Source organism: Triticum aestivum, chromosome 1D (assembly GCF_018294505.1).
Source record: "Triticum aestivum cultivar Chinese Spring chromosome 1D, IWGSC CS RefSeq v2.1, whole genome shotgun sequence".
NCBI classification, from domain to species: Eukaryota; Viridiplantae; Streptophyta; class Magnoliopsida; order Poales; family Poaceae; genus Triticum; species Triticum aestivum.
Window position 1 is genome coordinate 352,884,312 of NC_057796.1, and position 16,798 is coordinate 352,901,109.

Below are 16,798 nucleotides of genomic sequence, written 5' to 3' on the forward strand. Positions count from 1 at the left end.
GTGGGCGCCAAACGTCGGGTGGTAGGTGCGACATATGCCAACGGGTGTCTTATCATTGTGGGAGCCAGTAAGACGTCGCCGGTGCCTGGAAACGGGATGAGGCGAAGACATGCACGCCGGCGAATCTTACCCAGGTTCGGGGCTCTCCGTGGAGATAACACCCCTAGTCCTGCTCTGCGGGGTCTCCGCATGATCACTAGATCAAAACAAGTAGCTACAAATGCTCCTTGAGCTGTCGGATTCGAGGGAGAAGAAGAGCAAGGCTAGCTCTCCCTTTCTCTCTATATGGTGTGTGTAATTCTATGAGACCAACCCTTTGCATGGGTGCCCCGGGGGTTTATATAGGCCTACCCCCAGGGGTACAATAGTAATCCGGCTGGGCGCGGGTCCCAGCCGTCAGTGTCTGTGTTCGCCGGCTTCTCCGCCGGCTACTGGGGCCCGCCGACTGGTGGGTCCCGCCGGCTGCCGGCCTCTTGGTCGACAGGCCGGCCCCACCGCTTGGTGGTCTTGTCGGCGGCAGGTTGTTGTTGCCTCGCCCCTGATGACGAGGGCCTTGTCGAGGTAAGCGTGGCTACAGCGCAGCCGCCTTGCGGGCTCTCACTGTAGCCTTACCTCGTCTTGTCTCCTTAATGAGGCACATGTTTCGAGAGAGGGAGGTAGCCGGCTCTTGGGAGCCGGCTACGCCCCTGGCCGAGTAGGGGAGGCCGGGCCGCCTTCGAGCGTCTCTCTGGCTAAAGGGGCCCGCCGCCCGCGGGCCGTACTGGCGCTTGTCGTGGGTGACATCGAGGTCAACATGGCTACAGTGCCGCGCCGGACGGGAGATGGCCGACCCGTACGGCGTCCTGTGGCCATGCCTGCTTCGGGATTCGGGGGTAGTGGGCTGCACTGCGGCCACGCCCCATCTTATCGCCGTTATATGGACACAGTCTTGGTGGGTGCGGTCTTGGCCGGCTTCGGGGAGTCGGCGCTCTTCATGGCCGGCTTAGGGGAGTCGGTCCTCTTGGAGCCGGCTTCCTGGAGTCGGCCACCTCGTAGCTTTCTTGGGGAAGGTTTCTGAGACTGGGTCGCCTTCTAGGAGTCGGCCCTGGGGATAGCCGGCCGGGGGAAGGCGGCCCTATGCTTCGTATGCTTGAAGGCTTAAATAGCTTGATAATTTCTTGAAGAGCCAGGGGGAGTCGGTTAGGCTACCCATGGCCATTTACTCCGACATGTAGAGACGTTAGGTTAGGCATGCTGATATTACGTCTCTACTCATAGACAAGTTTCATTCGCCTCTTATACTCCTCTCTAAATATCCATAAGAATATTTATACTAATGGAATATTTTACTTCAAATAGTATTTGATTAATTTCGATTTTGTTTCATTGTTTCAAATGCACTTATTTTTGTGTCATGGTTGCACATGCAAATTGGTCAAATAATATTGTGATATGAAGGCATCATTCCACTTCATAGATTGCATTTGCAAACATTGGCAACCTCGGTAACAACATCCAATGCATTTAGCACGAACAATGTCTCCACTAAAAGTACGTGGAGTTCACAGCTGAATAATATCAAACATTCATATGAAACATGCAATGTTGAAAATAAATAAGAAAAGATCCTATAGACTGGAACTATTTTTCTCTATGAAGCTAAAATCTATACATAATCCAGAATATTTGTTCATTCAAAGATAGATTCATCAACTGCTCCTGACTCCTCCAGTGCACTCCCTTTTCAAGTCCTCAACTAACTAGCCACTCCTAGCTCCTTTAATGCACTCACTTTTCAATTCCTCACCACCCTGAAAAGGAGGATGAACACCATTTACATGAACATATGTTTATAGAGAACTACGAGATAAGAGATTCTTTGATGAAATTATAAGAAATGTATCATACCAATGCTTTGTGGTTGTGCTGGAGGAGTTGGCTTAACTATTTTTACCTAAAAACAAGAAAGATTCTGGATAAATAACATATCACACATGTGCAAATTGGAGCATACACAATGCTTGAATGAAAACATACTTACATGTGAGCGAGGCCAAGCAATAATAGAACCCATAGCATCCCTTACTGTTTGGAATTTTTCATATGGTCTAACTAGTTTCTCATCTCCTAGATATGTACAGCCGCGAACAAGAACTGCAACGTATTGCACTCCAAGCATGTTTCCTCCAACCACATATGTTTTCTCTTTACTCACTAAAGTCCCTTTGGCTACGAGTTTGTCTTTGTTTCTCGAGTTCATTGAATACAACACAACTTCAACTTTATCCATTTTTTGAAGAAATGAAACATTTGTTATTGATGAACTTGAGAAGATTTCATTTTACACAAATAAGAACAATTTCACAAATAATTAGACCAACTATCTATTATACAATCATTGTCATTTGGATATGTAGCCTATATGTACCTGCTTAGTGACTTGGTGATGACCACATGGCTTGGTTGCATTGCTATTTTGAGCATGATCATTCTGCAATTAAATAGGAATACGCGTGAAGGGAGACACATGATCAACTACAATCAAGAATGATAGTTTTGAAGAGTTCCGATACATGCACCAAGGAGCCTGCACCAAGGAGCCTTATTCTACACGTACTTTTGGTCTGCACATTTCGCTATCAAATTAGATTAAGGTCTTATTACAAAATTATTTATTGTGAAAACTAAGCATGAATTCAGTATGCAAACAAATGAAGTTGACGTCATGTAAATTTATACACTTAAAACATAATTCACCTAATATTCAAGGCCAGGTGTTCCTCAACATCTATGCAGGGTTTCCACCAAAAAGAACATGTATGAAAGATTGGTATTTTATCAGTACTCATGTATCATTTCAGAAGTGATTAATTAGTTTATTTGAATAGGAGATCTGTTGGAGCAACAATGATATGTGTGTGACTAACTTTTGGTTCCATTGGGCCAAATCATGTTACTCTTGTATGCAATACAATTTTTAATACTTGGTTAAATCTGACTTATGATCTGCTAGTAGTGTCACGATAGTGCTTATCAAAATGGGATTGGTATTTCATAATAATGTCATTTACCTTGCACTCAAATACAAAATTAGACAACCTTTTGTACAATCATTGTCATTTAGATATGTAGCATATGTTTACCTGCTTAGCGGCTTGAAGTCATAAACTTGGTTCAGGACCGCCTTGCTGCACGAGAAGATTATTTTCAGCATGGGCATTCTGCAATTTAATAGGAGAAGGTGCCATCGGCATCATTGATAAAAAGCTGGATAAATCCTTGCACGTAGGTTAAGATTACTAGGACGGTATATACGAACCCAATCAGGTTATAGTTTCTAATTAAAGGTTAATATTTCACAAAGTTTTAACTTGATGATAAGATAGCTTTCCAATATTTGACTAGTATAAGGGTTCAATCAATAACAAAATTACTGGCAGGAGATAATTGATAACTAAGTGCCGGTTAGTTGGCACACCTTAGTGATCACATGTTCATGTGGTAAAGGCGCACTGCCACAACCCTCTTTTGATTTGGTTTGTTGCAGCTCCTATTAAAGCAATAGTTGTAAGACATTAGAATGGACCTGCATTAAATAGTACATGAAAAGCCCATTACATTACCTGCATAGTAGTTCGTGGCTCCTGCACATCGAGACTTACAAATTATCTTGATTTGGCTAGTGGATTCATGAGATCTTCCTGGTACTATATTATCAATCTCTGGAGGACCTTGCAGATTTTCTTCACCAAGCTGCACATGTTCTGGATCATGCATTGTAAGGTCCAAGTCCCGTAGTCGTCTTGGTATCCTTGCCATTGTTAATCTGCCAAAGTAACAGAAACTACAGATCTCAACCAAAAGTCCAGTGCGGCAGGGCATGTATAGAGAGAAAATGCCTCATTCTATAGCAATTCACATGATCGAAATGACCTGTCATCAAGTTGCTGGTATGAAACTAGTTTCATATGTTTGATTGTCTTCTTCTCACAGCTTATGAATCCAACGATGACTTTACTCATGTCCCATTTTCAAGTTTTGCTAATAGAATTGATTAGAAGTGGTATAGAATACTAAGTGTGCATGCAACCTGTGATGGATTAGATGTGGCTGACATACTGCATTCTTTTGGCTGATGGAGGAAAGCTTAGAAGTGGGCCAGCTATGTAAAATTGGACTCTCATTCGGAAAGATAATACTACTAGTACTACACAAATAACAAGATGGACTCATCATGTGCGTGTATAACATACATACACAAATGATATGACCATTATGTACTAACTAACTAAAGGCCATAGTGGAGCGGCACCATCATGTCCTTGAAGTTGGTAGCAGTAGGGGCAGATTAACAGTGCAAGTGGTCAAGCAAAGTGGCTGCAAATACACAGGGATTACCTTATCTGAGGAGCAACTTAAGTACTCCCAAAGCAAAGTGAAATAATTTGGCTTAGATGTAACTTCATCATTACTACACATGGGAATTCATGATGTTCGGTTGATTAAAATTTTCTTATATATTAGTCATAATTTTTATACGTTTAGTAATCTTAATGAGCAAAAATTTGAAGAATTGATTATGCCCATCAATCGGAAATGATGCCCACATTTGTCTACATAGACTAAATAATCTTCTACATTCATTATACCAACATATAACAGTTGGGATTAAATCTATGATAAGACTGGCTGACACATAATTTTTTTAGCAAAAAAACATGCAAGCAGCAAATCAAATATCAAGCATGCAATGAGATCTAATTCTGCCTAAAAGTTACGCTAATGCAAACCAGCACAGGAAGAATATGAAAGAAACAGTCACCAGTTTAGTGATTTCACTAGTACAGACTACACAAAAGCAACTACTCACCCAAACAGTTTACAAAAAAACAATTGGGATGGGACTCTTCCCAAATGGTTCTGCCAACAAAGCTTTTGATATTTTGTGATACTAGTCACTATGCGTGATGTGGCTTAATGTGCATTAATAGTTACTCTGCTCCTACCATGGAGCAGAGCTCCTGCAGTTTGCACAACCGAACAACAAACCTCCCTTTCAGCATTTTCCCAAAACTGGTTCGCCCTCTAGGTGTGAGTCTTCTCTATCAGTTGCTCTATGGACTCCACCGCCGGACGGATCGGTTGTTGTTAACGTGGATGCTGCACTGTTCTCGAGCTCACAAAGGATGGGGATTGGCGTCGCGATACGGAACCACAACGGAGAATGCTTGTTGGCCTGTAACAAGCAGTCTGAAGTGATCATGACGCCTGAACTTGCTGAGGCATTGGTGCTGCCTTCAGGGATCGATCTACAGTAGGTAGGGTGATTGCTGACATTAAATCGCTGGCAGCAAGTTTTCAAGCTTGCTCTTTTATTCCTGTAAAACGTTTGACGAATGTACCAGCAGACAAACTAGCTTGTAGCTGTGAGCATCGTCCTAGTCAGATCTATCGTGGTGTAATCCCTGAACTTATTAGGAATACTCTATGTACTGATGTTGCTATCTGAATAAAGTGGTGTTACTCTAAAAAATCGGACAGCAAACCTTTACACCGATTAAGCCACAAGAAATCAAATTATGCCTTGAGTTTGAGATCAAAGAATTTCAGTAATTTCTTGACCAAGACCTGAGAGAGTACAGCACAATGGTAGGAACAATACGAACCTGGGGCGCAACTACCCTAGGCAGGATGGCTGCTGTACCAACGTGCTTGCTCTGCTTAATATACCTGTAAGCTGAAGACGAAATTGCTCGTTGCAGAAGACTTCCTCCGACCTTCCCGCCCAATCGCCGCCGTTGGCCCCAATGCACACGCCGGCCGGTCTCTGTCCCCCAACCTCCACGGCCTCCAATCGCCCGCCCGCCCGCCAAGTCTCCGTCAGACCGCCCACCAAACCAATGGATCTTTGTTCATCTGATTGAGGTGATGCACATCAGTGGCCAGCGGGTTGGAGGGATCCCATTAGATGGATTGGGATGGATTAGGAGGTGGAAGCAGAGGAGAAGTGGAGAGATGGCGGCGTGGGTGAGGAGAAGTGGAAAGAGGGCGGCGTGGCGGAGTGATTTACGGGGATTTTTTTTCAATAATAAGAGCGCTGGCGCGCTATTTCCTGGCGGCAAATGGAAAATAGTTGTGCCAAACGCCCAAATGATTTCCTCCAACAAAAAAATTAGAGAAAAATGATTTCCTCCAAATGAAATGCGGAAAACTAAGTATGTATCATTAGAAAAAGCCTATTTATTTTTTGTTGTACACAAACAACCAAAAAATGGGCCAGGTCACCTCCTCTGTTATTATTGTTATTAGCATACATCGTAAAATGTTTTCTCCTAGAAAATGTATAATGGATTTTTCGGTCTAAGGGCATCTTTAATGCCGACCCTCAAACCGTTCGCATACGTCCGGCCTCCCTCTCCTGGCCCATCCGCATCCACGGCGGCGGGCTCCTCTGGCCACGAGGAGGACCAGTAGCCGCAGCAGCGGACCCATCTTCTCGTGAAGGCCACTCTGAGTCTCTGACAGATGAAGAATTCGCGCCGTCAGATGGGCCCGGCGCCACCATCGCCGGCGCGCGTGAAGGAGGAGCCACCGTCCCCGACACATGTCCGCGTGAAACGGGAGTCAGCATCCCCCTGCGCCTCCGCCACGTGAAGGATGAGCCCGCATTGACAGACCCTTGTCGCCGCCACGCTGCAATTATCGCCCGATAAAGGAGGAGCTTCCACCCATGATCATGAAGGCGCATGGCGCATCCTCCACTACCTAGGAGGAGGTGGTTATGGCGGTGCCTCGGGCTTGAGGGCCATCGTATCCGAGGAGGGGCGCAAGACTAGGCAGCAGGCTCGGTATGACCGAGGCAATGCCGCTCCCCGCTCTGCGTTCGCCAAGAGCGATGTGCCGCCGGAATGGGTCCCTAATGACCCAGACCTTGCTACTGTGTGGGCGTTCGACCGCTCCGTTACCACCGCTGAGACAACCACCAGGCGTCGCCTCCTTTACGACAAGCTCACCAAGATCGGCGAAGAGTGATTGCCTAGCGACTGCTCCACCAATGCTGGCAGGGGCAAGGCCGCCAGCAGGGCTTCGTCAGCACTGCCGGTAATGGCCAAGGTGGCCCTCAGCACCGCGCAAGAGGAGGCGGAGCAGCTCCTCCGCCAGCGGTAGGCAACCATCGGACAAGGCTGTTGCGGTCCTCCGGCGACCTTCCACCGCTGGAGGGACGACAGCGACGACGACGATGCGGAAGAACAGGGCGGCCATGCATATGAGGTGGTCGTCGGAGCGGCGAAAAGGCGCAACAGCATGGCAGCCCTGCTCGGCCGCCACCTGGCGCTTGCGGAGGAGCCACTCCGCTTCCTCCTTCGTGGTGGTGAGTGAGCGATCGCTGGACTAGGCCTCTGCGAGGTTGGGGTCCGCACGAAACTAGGTTGTTGCCTCGTCGGCCTCCTCTTAATTTTAAATCCGTTTGAAAAAAACGATGAAGTGATCACATGGTTGTCCTTGTGTCAAAATTTCATAATCCATCTGGATACTTATTTGGGTTCAATTTTTTCGCCAAATAGGCAGTGAATTGGTTTTCCAATTTTAATTTTTATTCGATTCAGCCAAAATGATTGAAAATATCCCAGAGTAATAATCATATGGTTGTCGTTGTGTAAAAAATTCATAATTTTATGGACACTATGTTTTTCGGTTCAAGTTTTAGGCCAAATTTTCGGTTCAAAATTTGGCAGCTGGTACTGAAATGGTAGCAAAATGCTGCCAAATTTGGTAATGTTGGACCCACCATTTGGATCCGAGCAAGGTAAAAGAAATCTACAATCCGAACAAAATGACTTGGTCAATGGACATCACAGAATGTTTCTGTCTAGACTGCAATGCCAGTTTGCCACTTCTGAGTTCTGATAGTCAATAGTCTTAGAAAATTGCACTTGTGACATTGTGGCAACACATTTGACAATGGCCAGACAAAAGCACATCAGTCTTATAAAACCTATTTTCTTACATTCAAACACATTAATTCCATTTAGCTGAACTAAGCACCTCCCAATTATGCAGTCATGTAAAAGACGAGTGTCGAAGGCATGATCTTAAAAACAAGAATTCACAAATGTATATTCAACATTTCTCAGCCATGTAATATAATAACACCAGATAACTGTAACATGTGGGAATAATCAATAAACCAAAGGTGATACTTCACTTTCCAGAACAGAAATTCTGCAAAATCAACCTGCAATTAACAACCAAGTATACTTGGGCTGTGCCCTGAATTAGTACGAAAACATACAACCATAAACTATAATAAAGCATTCTGACTTTGTGCTCGTAAACCACTACTGAAACCATAACTAAAATTGTAGTTGTATGCAAAGAACCACACGAGCAAAGAGCTGCCACCATACTTCAGCCTGAACCAAAATCACAATGCTCTAATCTGTTTCATCCGATGATTCTTCAACACCCATGTCAAAAAGATCACGAGGCCTGACTTCCACTACTACATTCCATAGTTCAGCTTTTGGATCTTGAACATAGAAAACCTGCTGCACTTGGGAGGAAAATACAAAAGGATCATCCTCTAGCTCATCTCCTGTGTGTATTTTCCCAGACTTGTTCACAAGAGTGAACCCAAACTCATCCGTTTGTATGCCAACTTTATGGTAGACATCATACCAATCACAATTAAAGAACACCACCTTGTAATCATTGTATGAAAATTCAAAGATGTCACTTAATCTGCCATAATATCTAACACCATTTTCTGCAATGTTCACCACACCACTATTTTGTGTGACATGCCCTGACTCATGACTCATCGTGTGGAACCTGAAGCTGTTGATGACATAGCCACTATAGCGCACCCCGTATCTATTGTGTTTTGCAGCCAAAGCTCTTACCTTTTCTGTAATAGTTGGTCCATCGCTTTGGAAAACCTGTATGTACAATTAGTTAAATTCAGGTGCCTATATAATTCAGAGTACATGAATACGGTAAAATGTACCTTTTGTTCCAACCAGTCAGCAAAGTTGAAAAGGATATTAAGTGGACTCATTAACGAGTCAGATAAGACATCATTGAACAAGAAACAGAGAACATATGTGATGATCCACAATACAAGATTGAAACTTAAGACCAATTTAACACCCTAGTTTGGTTAAAAGCTTACTTTGAAACAGTTAAGCCAAAAGTAGTAATTATTACCCCTCGGGACAGAGTGTGGCTTGCCACAAAAGTGTGGCCAAAATGTACTCCTTAATCATGTGACTAGTAAAGTCGCAAGCCACAACTGTGTCAGCCAACCGAACATTCACTCACCTCAGAAAATTATGTGTGCCTAACCATAGATCTGGCAACATTTGGCTAGAAATCAAACAGTCCCCAAGTGACTGGCAGTTGTTGAAGGGTAGCCGGTCGCATATTTTTTCAAAGTTAGCAAGCAGGGCCTAAGAGAGTAATTATCAAACAGTGCATTCTAAATTTCTAATGCACACGATTAGTTGCTGCATGTGTTTACACCTTCAGGAAAAAGAGTTTTTTAGGATACACTACCACTTGCCTCATTGGCGCATGGTAGGATACGCTGAAAAGACAACTTAGGTGAGTGGCACTTGCTGATTTATTTATCAAAAATCCTGGAAGACTGCAGCTACTTACTTGCATTATTGAAGTTACTGTGTTCTTCAGTGTTATAAGCATGATTCAGCTTCATACATGCTACATATATTGTTTCAGTACCGAATAGGTTGTCCACTTTACATCCAATGCTTGATACTTTTGGACAAATGGTATGTCTCTCGGTGAGGAGCAAGGCAGCGAGCTTGCACCAGAATCCAATTAAAACATTTTAAGTGTCTCTATGTTCACCGGGACAACCAGAAAATGATCACAAAGTCAAAGGCAAAGCTTAGTTCAGTTCAGTCCATCCTAGCATATGGGTCTGCTTCAAAAATATGGTGAAAACTACCTTTAGTAGACTTCATTAAGAATATATCATCAGTATGCCTAGAAAAAAACAGCGCAAGGGAAAAACTTAGCATCCATAAGGCTATAGCTACCCAAAAATATACTAAATCATACAAAATAAGTCTCAATTGCACCATAAATTAGAATTTAAACTCAATTCTTAATGATACAACAAAATAGATAAAAACATGCCGAAAACTTTCAATAAAAAGTATGAGATACAAAAGAGGTACTTACTCGAGTTGAGATTGAAGGCGGGTTGTTTGAAGCCAAAGACAGTGGTCCGATCTATGGTTGTTCCAATTTGTGGAGTTGATTCAGTCCGACTGAAACACCGGGTGTTGAAACTTCCAATGAAATATGTCTTCCTCTTCTATTTCTACAAAATGAAATGAAATTGATACTAAAATGCATTCCCTTCCAAATCAACAATACATTATACATATACACAGTCCCCTGCATATACGCTGATACACAATTTTTCAGTTCAAATTTAATTTCATTTTCATCACACACTGATAGGAAGAACAGAAGAGAGAGATTTCTCAGAAAATTACCCCTGTCCCAGCCTGCTTGCTGTTTGTTGACAGCAAGTCCTGGGCGGCAGAGTCCGGCAGAGCAGGCGAGCAGCCCGGGATTGGCCGGAGCAAAGAGCCGGCGCGGCGGGTGGCAGCCCCCGGCTGGAGCAGGCGTGGAGCAGCACGTCCCTGGCGACCAGGCAAAGGGCCGGGGACGGCCGAGGAGCGCCGGAGCAGAGGGGCTAGGGGCAGTCCTTGCGGAGGGTATTCACCGGCGGCGGACGCGGCGCACTGGCAGGACCAGTTGCAGGAGGCAGGAGATGGAGTTGGTCGCTGGAGGCTGTGGAGATTGGGACGGGGCGCAGGGGTGGAGGAGGAGCCAGCCCGGCGGCTGCGGCGGCGGCATAGATGGGCGGCTCAGGACGTGGCGGCGGATAAGGTGAAGGAGGGCGCGCGCTGAGTTTGGTACGTAGGCTCGTTTTACTGCATAGATGGGCCCGGTAATTTCCTTTTTCTGCAAAAAAATACTTTGGTTTCATTATTTATTTGTTAAACTCTTTTATGTATCCTAAAACGTCTCAAAAATCGTCTGTACCTATTTACACATGTAAAATATAATAAATGAGATATACCCTAAAAATAAGATTTGTGACGGTACTTACATCGTCTCAAAAAGCGTGTCTACATATTAGATGCTTTCAGTATAGGGACGAATATAAAAGCGTCTTAGAAAAAACGTGTCTACTGACATGTTTTGTTGTAGAGTCAAACTGTTGAATGACCCCTTGGTCTGACTTGACAGACTCGGATATTTGATACTGACAAATCTGAGCATATACTGTTAGCTGAGCGGGTTGTCTGGATATGGGGTCCATACCAAAATTTAGTAGACCCCTTAGGTGAATGTTCATGGTGATCGATGCTGACTCAGACTGTCTGGGGTATTTACACCATGTGGTTCATGCAACAATCTTTTTATACCTGCATCATCGGTCTTGCTCCTTCATTACTGTTTTCTTTGTCTGGATCCTTTGCTGAAAGAGCTTGGTCATATTGCTTCTTCATGTGATCATAGGTAATGTTGAGTGCAATATTCTGACAGGCGTACCCTTATTCTCATCTCCTGCCATGGTAATATTGTTTAAATGGCAGGTTCATCACCTCTCAAGTTTTAACCGTAGGGAAATGATCACCCGAACCCTTGCAAGAAATCGGCAAATAAACCAGTAGCCACCAGAACGGTCTTTACAACTCAGATCTGGGACATCACTGAAATAACTCAACCACGGCTCAAGACGGCCGAAAAGCAGCTCAGAGCATGAGACCGTGTTGATAAGAAGAACATGGCAGTTCCCTAAGACGACCGAAAAGCAGCTCAGAGCAAAGGGCCACTGTCACAAAAAGAAACTCAACAGTTATACGAGACAGCCGGAAGGCAGCTCAGAACTCGTGACAGTTGTTGAATAGAGAAATATAAAGTCGGCATCCACCCCGGACGGCCAAAAACAGCTCAGAACATAGGCGTGGTGCCGTCACCGGAGAAAAATAGACAAGGGCTCATCAGGATCATATTCCAGGTTCACAGGTACTTGTACAGAGCTCACTGTTGTCGTCAATCTTCGTAGTCCTTTGTCACACCGAGGTGTATATCTGGCTTCCTTCACATATATATGAGAATCTGATTCCCGAGGCGGACTTGTGTTGTGACTGATTCTTGCTTCTGACCAATTGCTGCGGATCTGATTCTTGCACTGCCATCTGTTGTCAATTCTCAATGTTCTATCTTGTACCAATGTCGTATGAGGACGATTGGATGGCTTATGCTGGAAACCATCGAGAGTATCTTGCTGAGGAAGGCTGGGTATCGTGCTTCAGAAGCTTCCCCCCTTAAAGACTTGCTAGGGAAAACTCGGTACCTTATGCCGGAAGCTTTTACGGTTGCTTACTAGAGAAGACAGAGTACCTTGCACGGGAAGTCATCCATGTATCGTACTAAGGAAGACAGAGGAATCTTGCCTTGGAAGCTTCTATGGTAGCTTGCGATGGAACACTGGGTTGCTTACACCAGAAGCTTCTCATTGTGATATGCGGACCGATTACCACATATACATACCATCTTAATATTTCTGCTTGATTACTGGTATGCAATAGGGTTTGTTGGACTATCCTCCTTTCGGAGCATTGAATACATGGCCCATTCTCGCTTGCTTCCAAGTATATCATGTTTCAAAATCATCCTCAACGAAGCATCAAACCTTGCATCTGAACCATACCTTTGGCTGATGATATACTACTAGTCATGCACACCCCTTTTTGCTGATTTCATCATTACTTCTATGAGGAGTGCGTACTGATACAACTTTGATTATCAGCATCATGATCGGATATTCCCCATTTCGCTGCAGTCGGCTGAGAAGTCCATTCTGTTTTTGCTGAGTTTCCAAATATTTGAACTCCTTGATGATTCTTCGAGTCAGTATCGGTTGGCGAGCAACTTTAATAAGGGGAAGATATGGCAACACCGAAGGCCCAAAGAAAGAAGCAAAAGAAACGACGAGAACAAAAGCACACAAAGCCTACAAATAATAATATAATCAAGCAACATCACATATTACTGCTACTCACAACAATAATATGCATGCACACCTAAGCACACAAATCTCGCGGAAACTCCGGTATTATGATCTAATATGTTGTGGCGGTGTGCACGAAAGTAAATCCATGTGTGGAAGGAGTTGGCGTAACCAAGGCTATACCAAGCGTTGGCTGAACACCGGTTGGATCTGGATGGATAAACAGGTGGGGACAGACTTGGTGATCATGGGGTGGAACACGGAGGTCACGACCACATCATCACCAAGCGTACGGAAAGGAACCGTACACGTCCAAAGAATTGGATGACAGGGCAAGATAGCGGTGGAAAGCTGGGCTTGCTGGCATTGCCCTTTTCTCGCAGCCAGGATCAGAAAGGGTTGCCAAAAATGGGTGGGTGGTGGAAAGATATCGACGCGATACCTGAGCATAACTCCTGCAAATGGTGTCTGGAACACTTGGTACCAGGGCCTCACTCTACTCGGATGGAGGTGACGCCAAACAACGAAGAGCGGTTATGCAAAGAGGGATGGTGCATGTAGTGGATCAAAACTGATACCACCTACACTCACCAGATCACTATCAGCGACCAGATAAAATCTATATGCATGCTATGCGACAAACAAATGCAGCAATCAAGTGCAACAAACCAACTGGCTCTATACTACCGCATTCTAACGCTCGCGCGGGCTAGGGCGTCCTACAGCCAGACCTGCTCTGATACCAAGCCTTGCGGCACCCCGGCTCAAAGAAAACCGGAACGCCCCGTATTCCAGCCCAGAGATCGAGGAGAAGTCTTCTGGAATACGACACTGCTTAGCATAGAACAAATCAGCTCTTCATTACATTCTATATGGCTACAAGTGTTACATCGGCACGGCGACACTATGCCTGCCACGGTTGCTCCATGCAAGCAGCAGAACAACGCAAAGCAGCGGAATAACTACTGGTAGTGGAACAGCGACGACGGTGATGAACTCCACTCCGCATGGACTCTGGCTGGAACGCTTATCCTAGCTCGCAAACAAGGGTTCCACGGCAAACAAGCAATCAAATCCGGCATGACCTGCAAACTGGCATGGCACGCCAGGTCAGTACATTGAATGTACTTGCAAGCTCACAACAACCAAGAGCAATCAAGACAAACAACAGCATGGCAATTACAGGTTAACAAGGATTAACATGATACTATCAAATCAATCATGGCATGAACAAGATGAACATGATACAGCTAGAACAATACGAGCATGGCATGAACAAATGAACATTATGATACTAGCATGCAACATGATGACACTATCATGCACCAACTTACTCTGCTCGGGTTACCTCGTGACCATCACATGCATAAGCTTACCATCACGGACATCACACGATCATCTCAGGATCCAATCAAGCTTGGTATTACAATACCGTAGTAATTAGTACGTGATCAGAAGGAGCTTGACCTTTACCCGTGATTCTCGCATAACACCACAAATATCCAACAACTCGGTATCCTCTATACCACGGTGATCCTCTCACGATCAAATAAAGATCAACCAACTTCTCTCATCATCGAACCGGGGTTGTTATTAAGCAAGTTATTATTATTACTGTTGACTCGTAGTGTGACCGACTACGAACTGGGCCCATATCCGCGGGCGCGGCTATCGATAGATTATACACACACACTCTGCAGAGGTAGCGCACTTTACCCACACCATGGAACCCATGGCCTCGCACTCCCATTCGGGTGGACCAACGGCGTTCCGACAAAACCGATCTACTGCCCATGACACTCTCCCGACCACTCCGACCAACTCCCCTTTGGGCTAAGTCATGGGTGGCCCCGTGCCTACCAAAGGCATCAATGGCCACCGTCGTGGCAAAACAATAAACGGTCCCAAACGGGGACATGTGCACATAACCAAACTCGGGCTCACAAGGCTTATGCCGTCCTACCCGGCGAAGGTAGCGCCCGCGCATAACCTTCCCTTGTTGGAGGCACTGGCGAGAGGCATGACAATAGACCCAGTTAGGAGCCTCCCATAAAGGCAAGTGTGGCTGCACTGGTCAGCTCGATTCAATGGCACCATGACTCAGCCAACAGTTGTTCAAGTTCATTTAAGTCCGGTTAAACTTGAATGCAAATGATGCTGAGTCATACCACATAACATGATGCAACTATTATGCATGATATCAACATGAGCATGGATGTACAACATAATCATCAATCATATGAACAACAACAAATCATATCCAACTGAGCATGGCATACTGACGAGCATGAATAACACAAGTATAACACTACTCATAAGCATAGCATAACCACTAGTATCGAAAATAACCACCATGCAAGAACATAACGGCAATACTACCAGGTAAGCATATAACCAGCTAGATGAAAAGGAAACATGCATATCCACGGTACTCGGTAGCAGACGATGGTCATGCACCAAAGAACATGACCAACACCAACCTGTAACCTATTAATTTAATCCTAACAAACGGTACCTTAGCGATGGGCCAGCCACATTTCTTTTTTTCTGAACTGATGCAAAAAACGGGCACCGAGGCAGATTCGAACCTGCGCCGCAGCGGTTCAGTGCACCACGCGATAACCACCCCGCCACATCACCTTCTGCGATCAAGAACTTTTTTCAACTTCGATGAACTTTTTAAAATTTGAGGAGCTGTTTTCAAGTTCGATGAACACTTTTCAAATTTGATGAACTTTTTCAAATCCGATGTAATTTTTTTCAAATTCAATGAACTTTTTGCAAATGCGATGAACTTTTTTTAAATTCAGTGAACTTTTTTCAGATTCGATGAACTTTTTTTAAGTTGATGAACTTTTTTCAGATTCGATGGCCTTTTTTCAAATTCAATGAACTTTTTTTCAAATTCGTGAACTTTTGTTTGGAAAACGATGATTTGTTTTTCAAAATCAATTGATCCAAATAACCGCGAAGTTCTTATGGACAATTGTCGCCGCCCTGTCCCAAAATTTGCAAGTTCACAGATTAAGAAAAAGTTTACAAATTTGTTTTTAAAAAGAAAAGGTTCACGTATTCAAAAAATCTCACTAAAATTGGAAAAAGTTTACTAATTTGAGTAAAAACTTCAGAAATTTGAAAAAAAATCATGGAATTTGGAAAAGTTCACTAATTTCAAAAAAACACGTGATTCTAAAATTTTCACGAGTTTGAAAAAAGTTCACGGATCGACGAAGTTCATGATTTTTTTAAAAACATTTCATGAACAAAATAGTTCAAGAAGAATTGAAAAAGTTCATCAAATTTGAAAAAAGTTCATCGAAACTCCAAAATGTTCATCGATTTTAGTTCATCAAAAATTGAATTTTTTTTATCGAATTCGAAAAAAAGTTTATCGATTCGAAGAAAATGTTCACGTATTTGCGAACAATTCATCAAATGAGGAAGAAGGAAAATAAACATAAAACAAAAAAAGTTCATCGAATTTGAAAAAAGTTCACCGAAGTTATAAATAAGTTGATCAATTTTCAAAAAAGATCACCATGAAAAAAAGTTAATCAATATGGAAAAAAGTTCTCAAATTTGAAGAATAAGTTTATCAAATTTCAAAAGAATCAATAATTAAAAGAAAAGTTCACGAATTTTCAAACAAATCAACGAACCAGAATGAATAAAAAAAGAAAAACTGAATACAAAAAAGAAAAAGAAAATTGGAAAATGAAATAAAATAAAAAAGAAAAAGGGAAAGGAAAGAATGCGAAA

At 43.6% G+C, this 16,798-nt stretch overlaps 1 protein-coding gene and 1 long non-coding RNA gene across 4 annotated transcripts; both read right to left on the reverse strand.

The window, feature by feature from the left end:
- Positions 1-1,483: 1,483 nt before the first annotated feature.
- LOC123182014 (uncharacterized) lies at positions 1,484-6,033 on the reverse strand. The gene is made up of 7 exons (XR_006491964.1): positions 5,710-6,033; positions 3,603-3,805; positions 3,458-3,529; positions 3,123-3,200; positions 2,408-2,470; positions 1,888-1,933; positions 1,484-1,790 (listed from the first exon to the last, which is right to left on the reverse strand). It is a non-coding gene; the product is annotated as an uncharacterized lncRNA (long non-coding RNA).
- Positions 6,034-8,137: 2,104 nt separating this feature from the next.
- On the reverse strand, positions 8,138-10,927 carry LOC123182016 (uncharacterized). 3 transcript variants are annotated; one of them, XR_006491966.1, is made up of 4 exons: positions 10,506-10,927; positions 10,186-10,327; positions 9,640-9,987; positions 8,138-8,918 (listed from the first exon to the last, which is right to left on the reverse strand). XR_006491966.1 is itself a non-coding variant. In XM_044594448.1 (2 exons), exons 1-2 carry the CDS (start codon positions 9,679-9,681, stop codon positions 8,415-8,417), a joined length of 546 nt encoding a protein of 181 aa, XP_044450383.1. In that variant the 5' UTR covers positions 9,682-9,839; the 3' UTR covers positions 8,138-8,414. The 3 variants fall into 3 exon arrangements, 1 of the variants encoding a protein (XP_044450383.1); XR_006491965.1 differs by lacking the exon at positions 9,640-9,987 and having other exon boundaries at positions 10,506-10,925; XM_044594448.1 differs by lacking the exons at positions 10,186-10,327; positions 10,506-10,927 and having other exon boundaries at positions 9,640-9,839.
- Between the last annotated feature and the right edge of the window lie 5,871 nt (positions 10,928-16,798).

What these genes read in the sequence shown, in the direction of transcription:
- LOC123182016 (XM_044594448.1), bottom strand. Translation starts at nt 9,681, where the DNA reads ATGCTTATAACACTGAAGAACACAGTAACTTCAATAATGCAA. An exon ending in CAGTAACTTCAATAATGCAA is followed by an intron (nt 8,919 to 9,639) that starts GTAAGTAGCTGC and finishes TTGTACATACAG; the next exon opens with GTTTTCCAAAGCGATGGACC.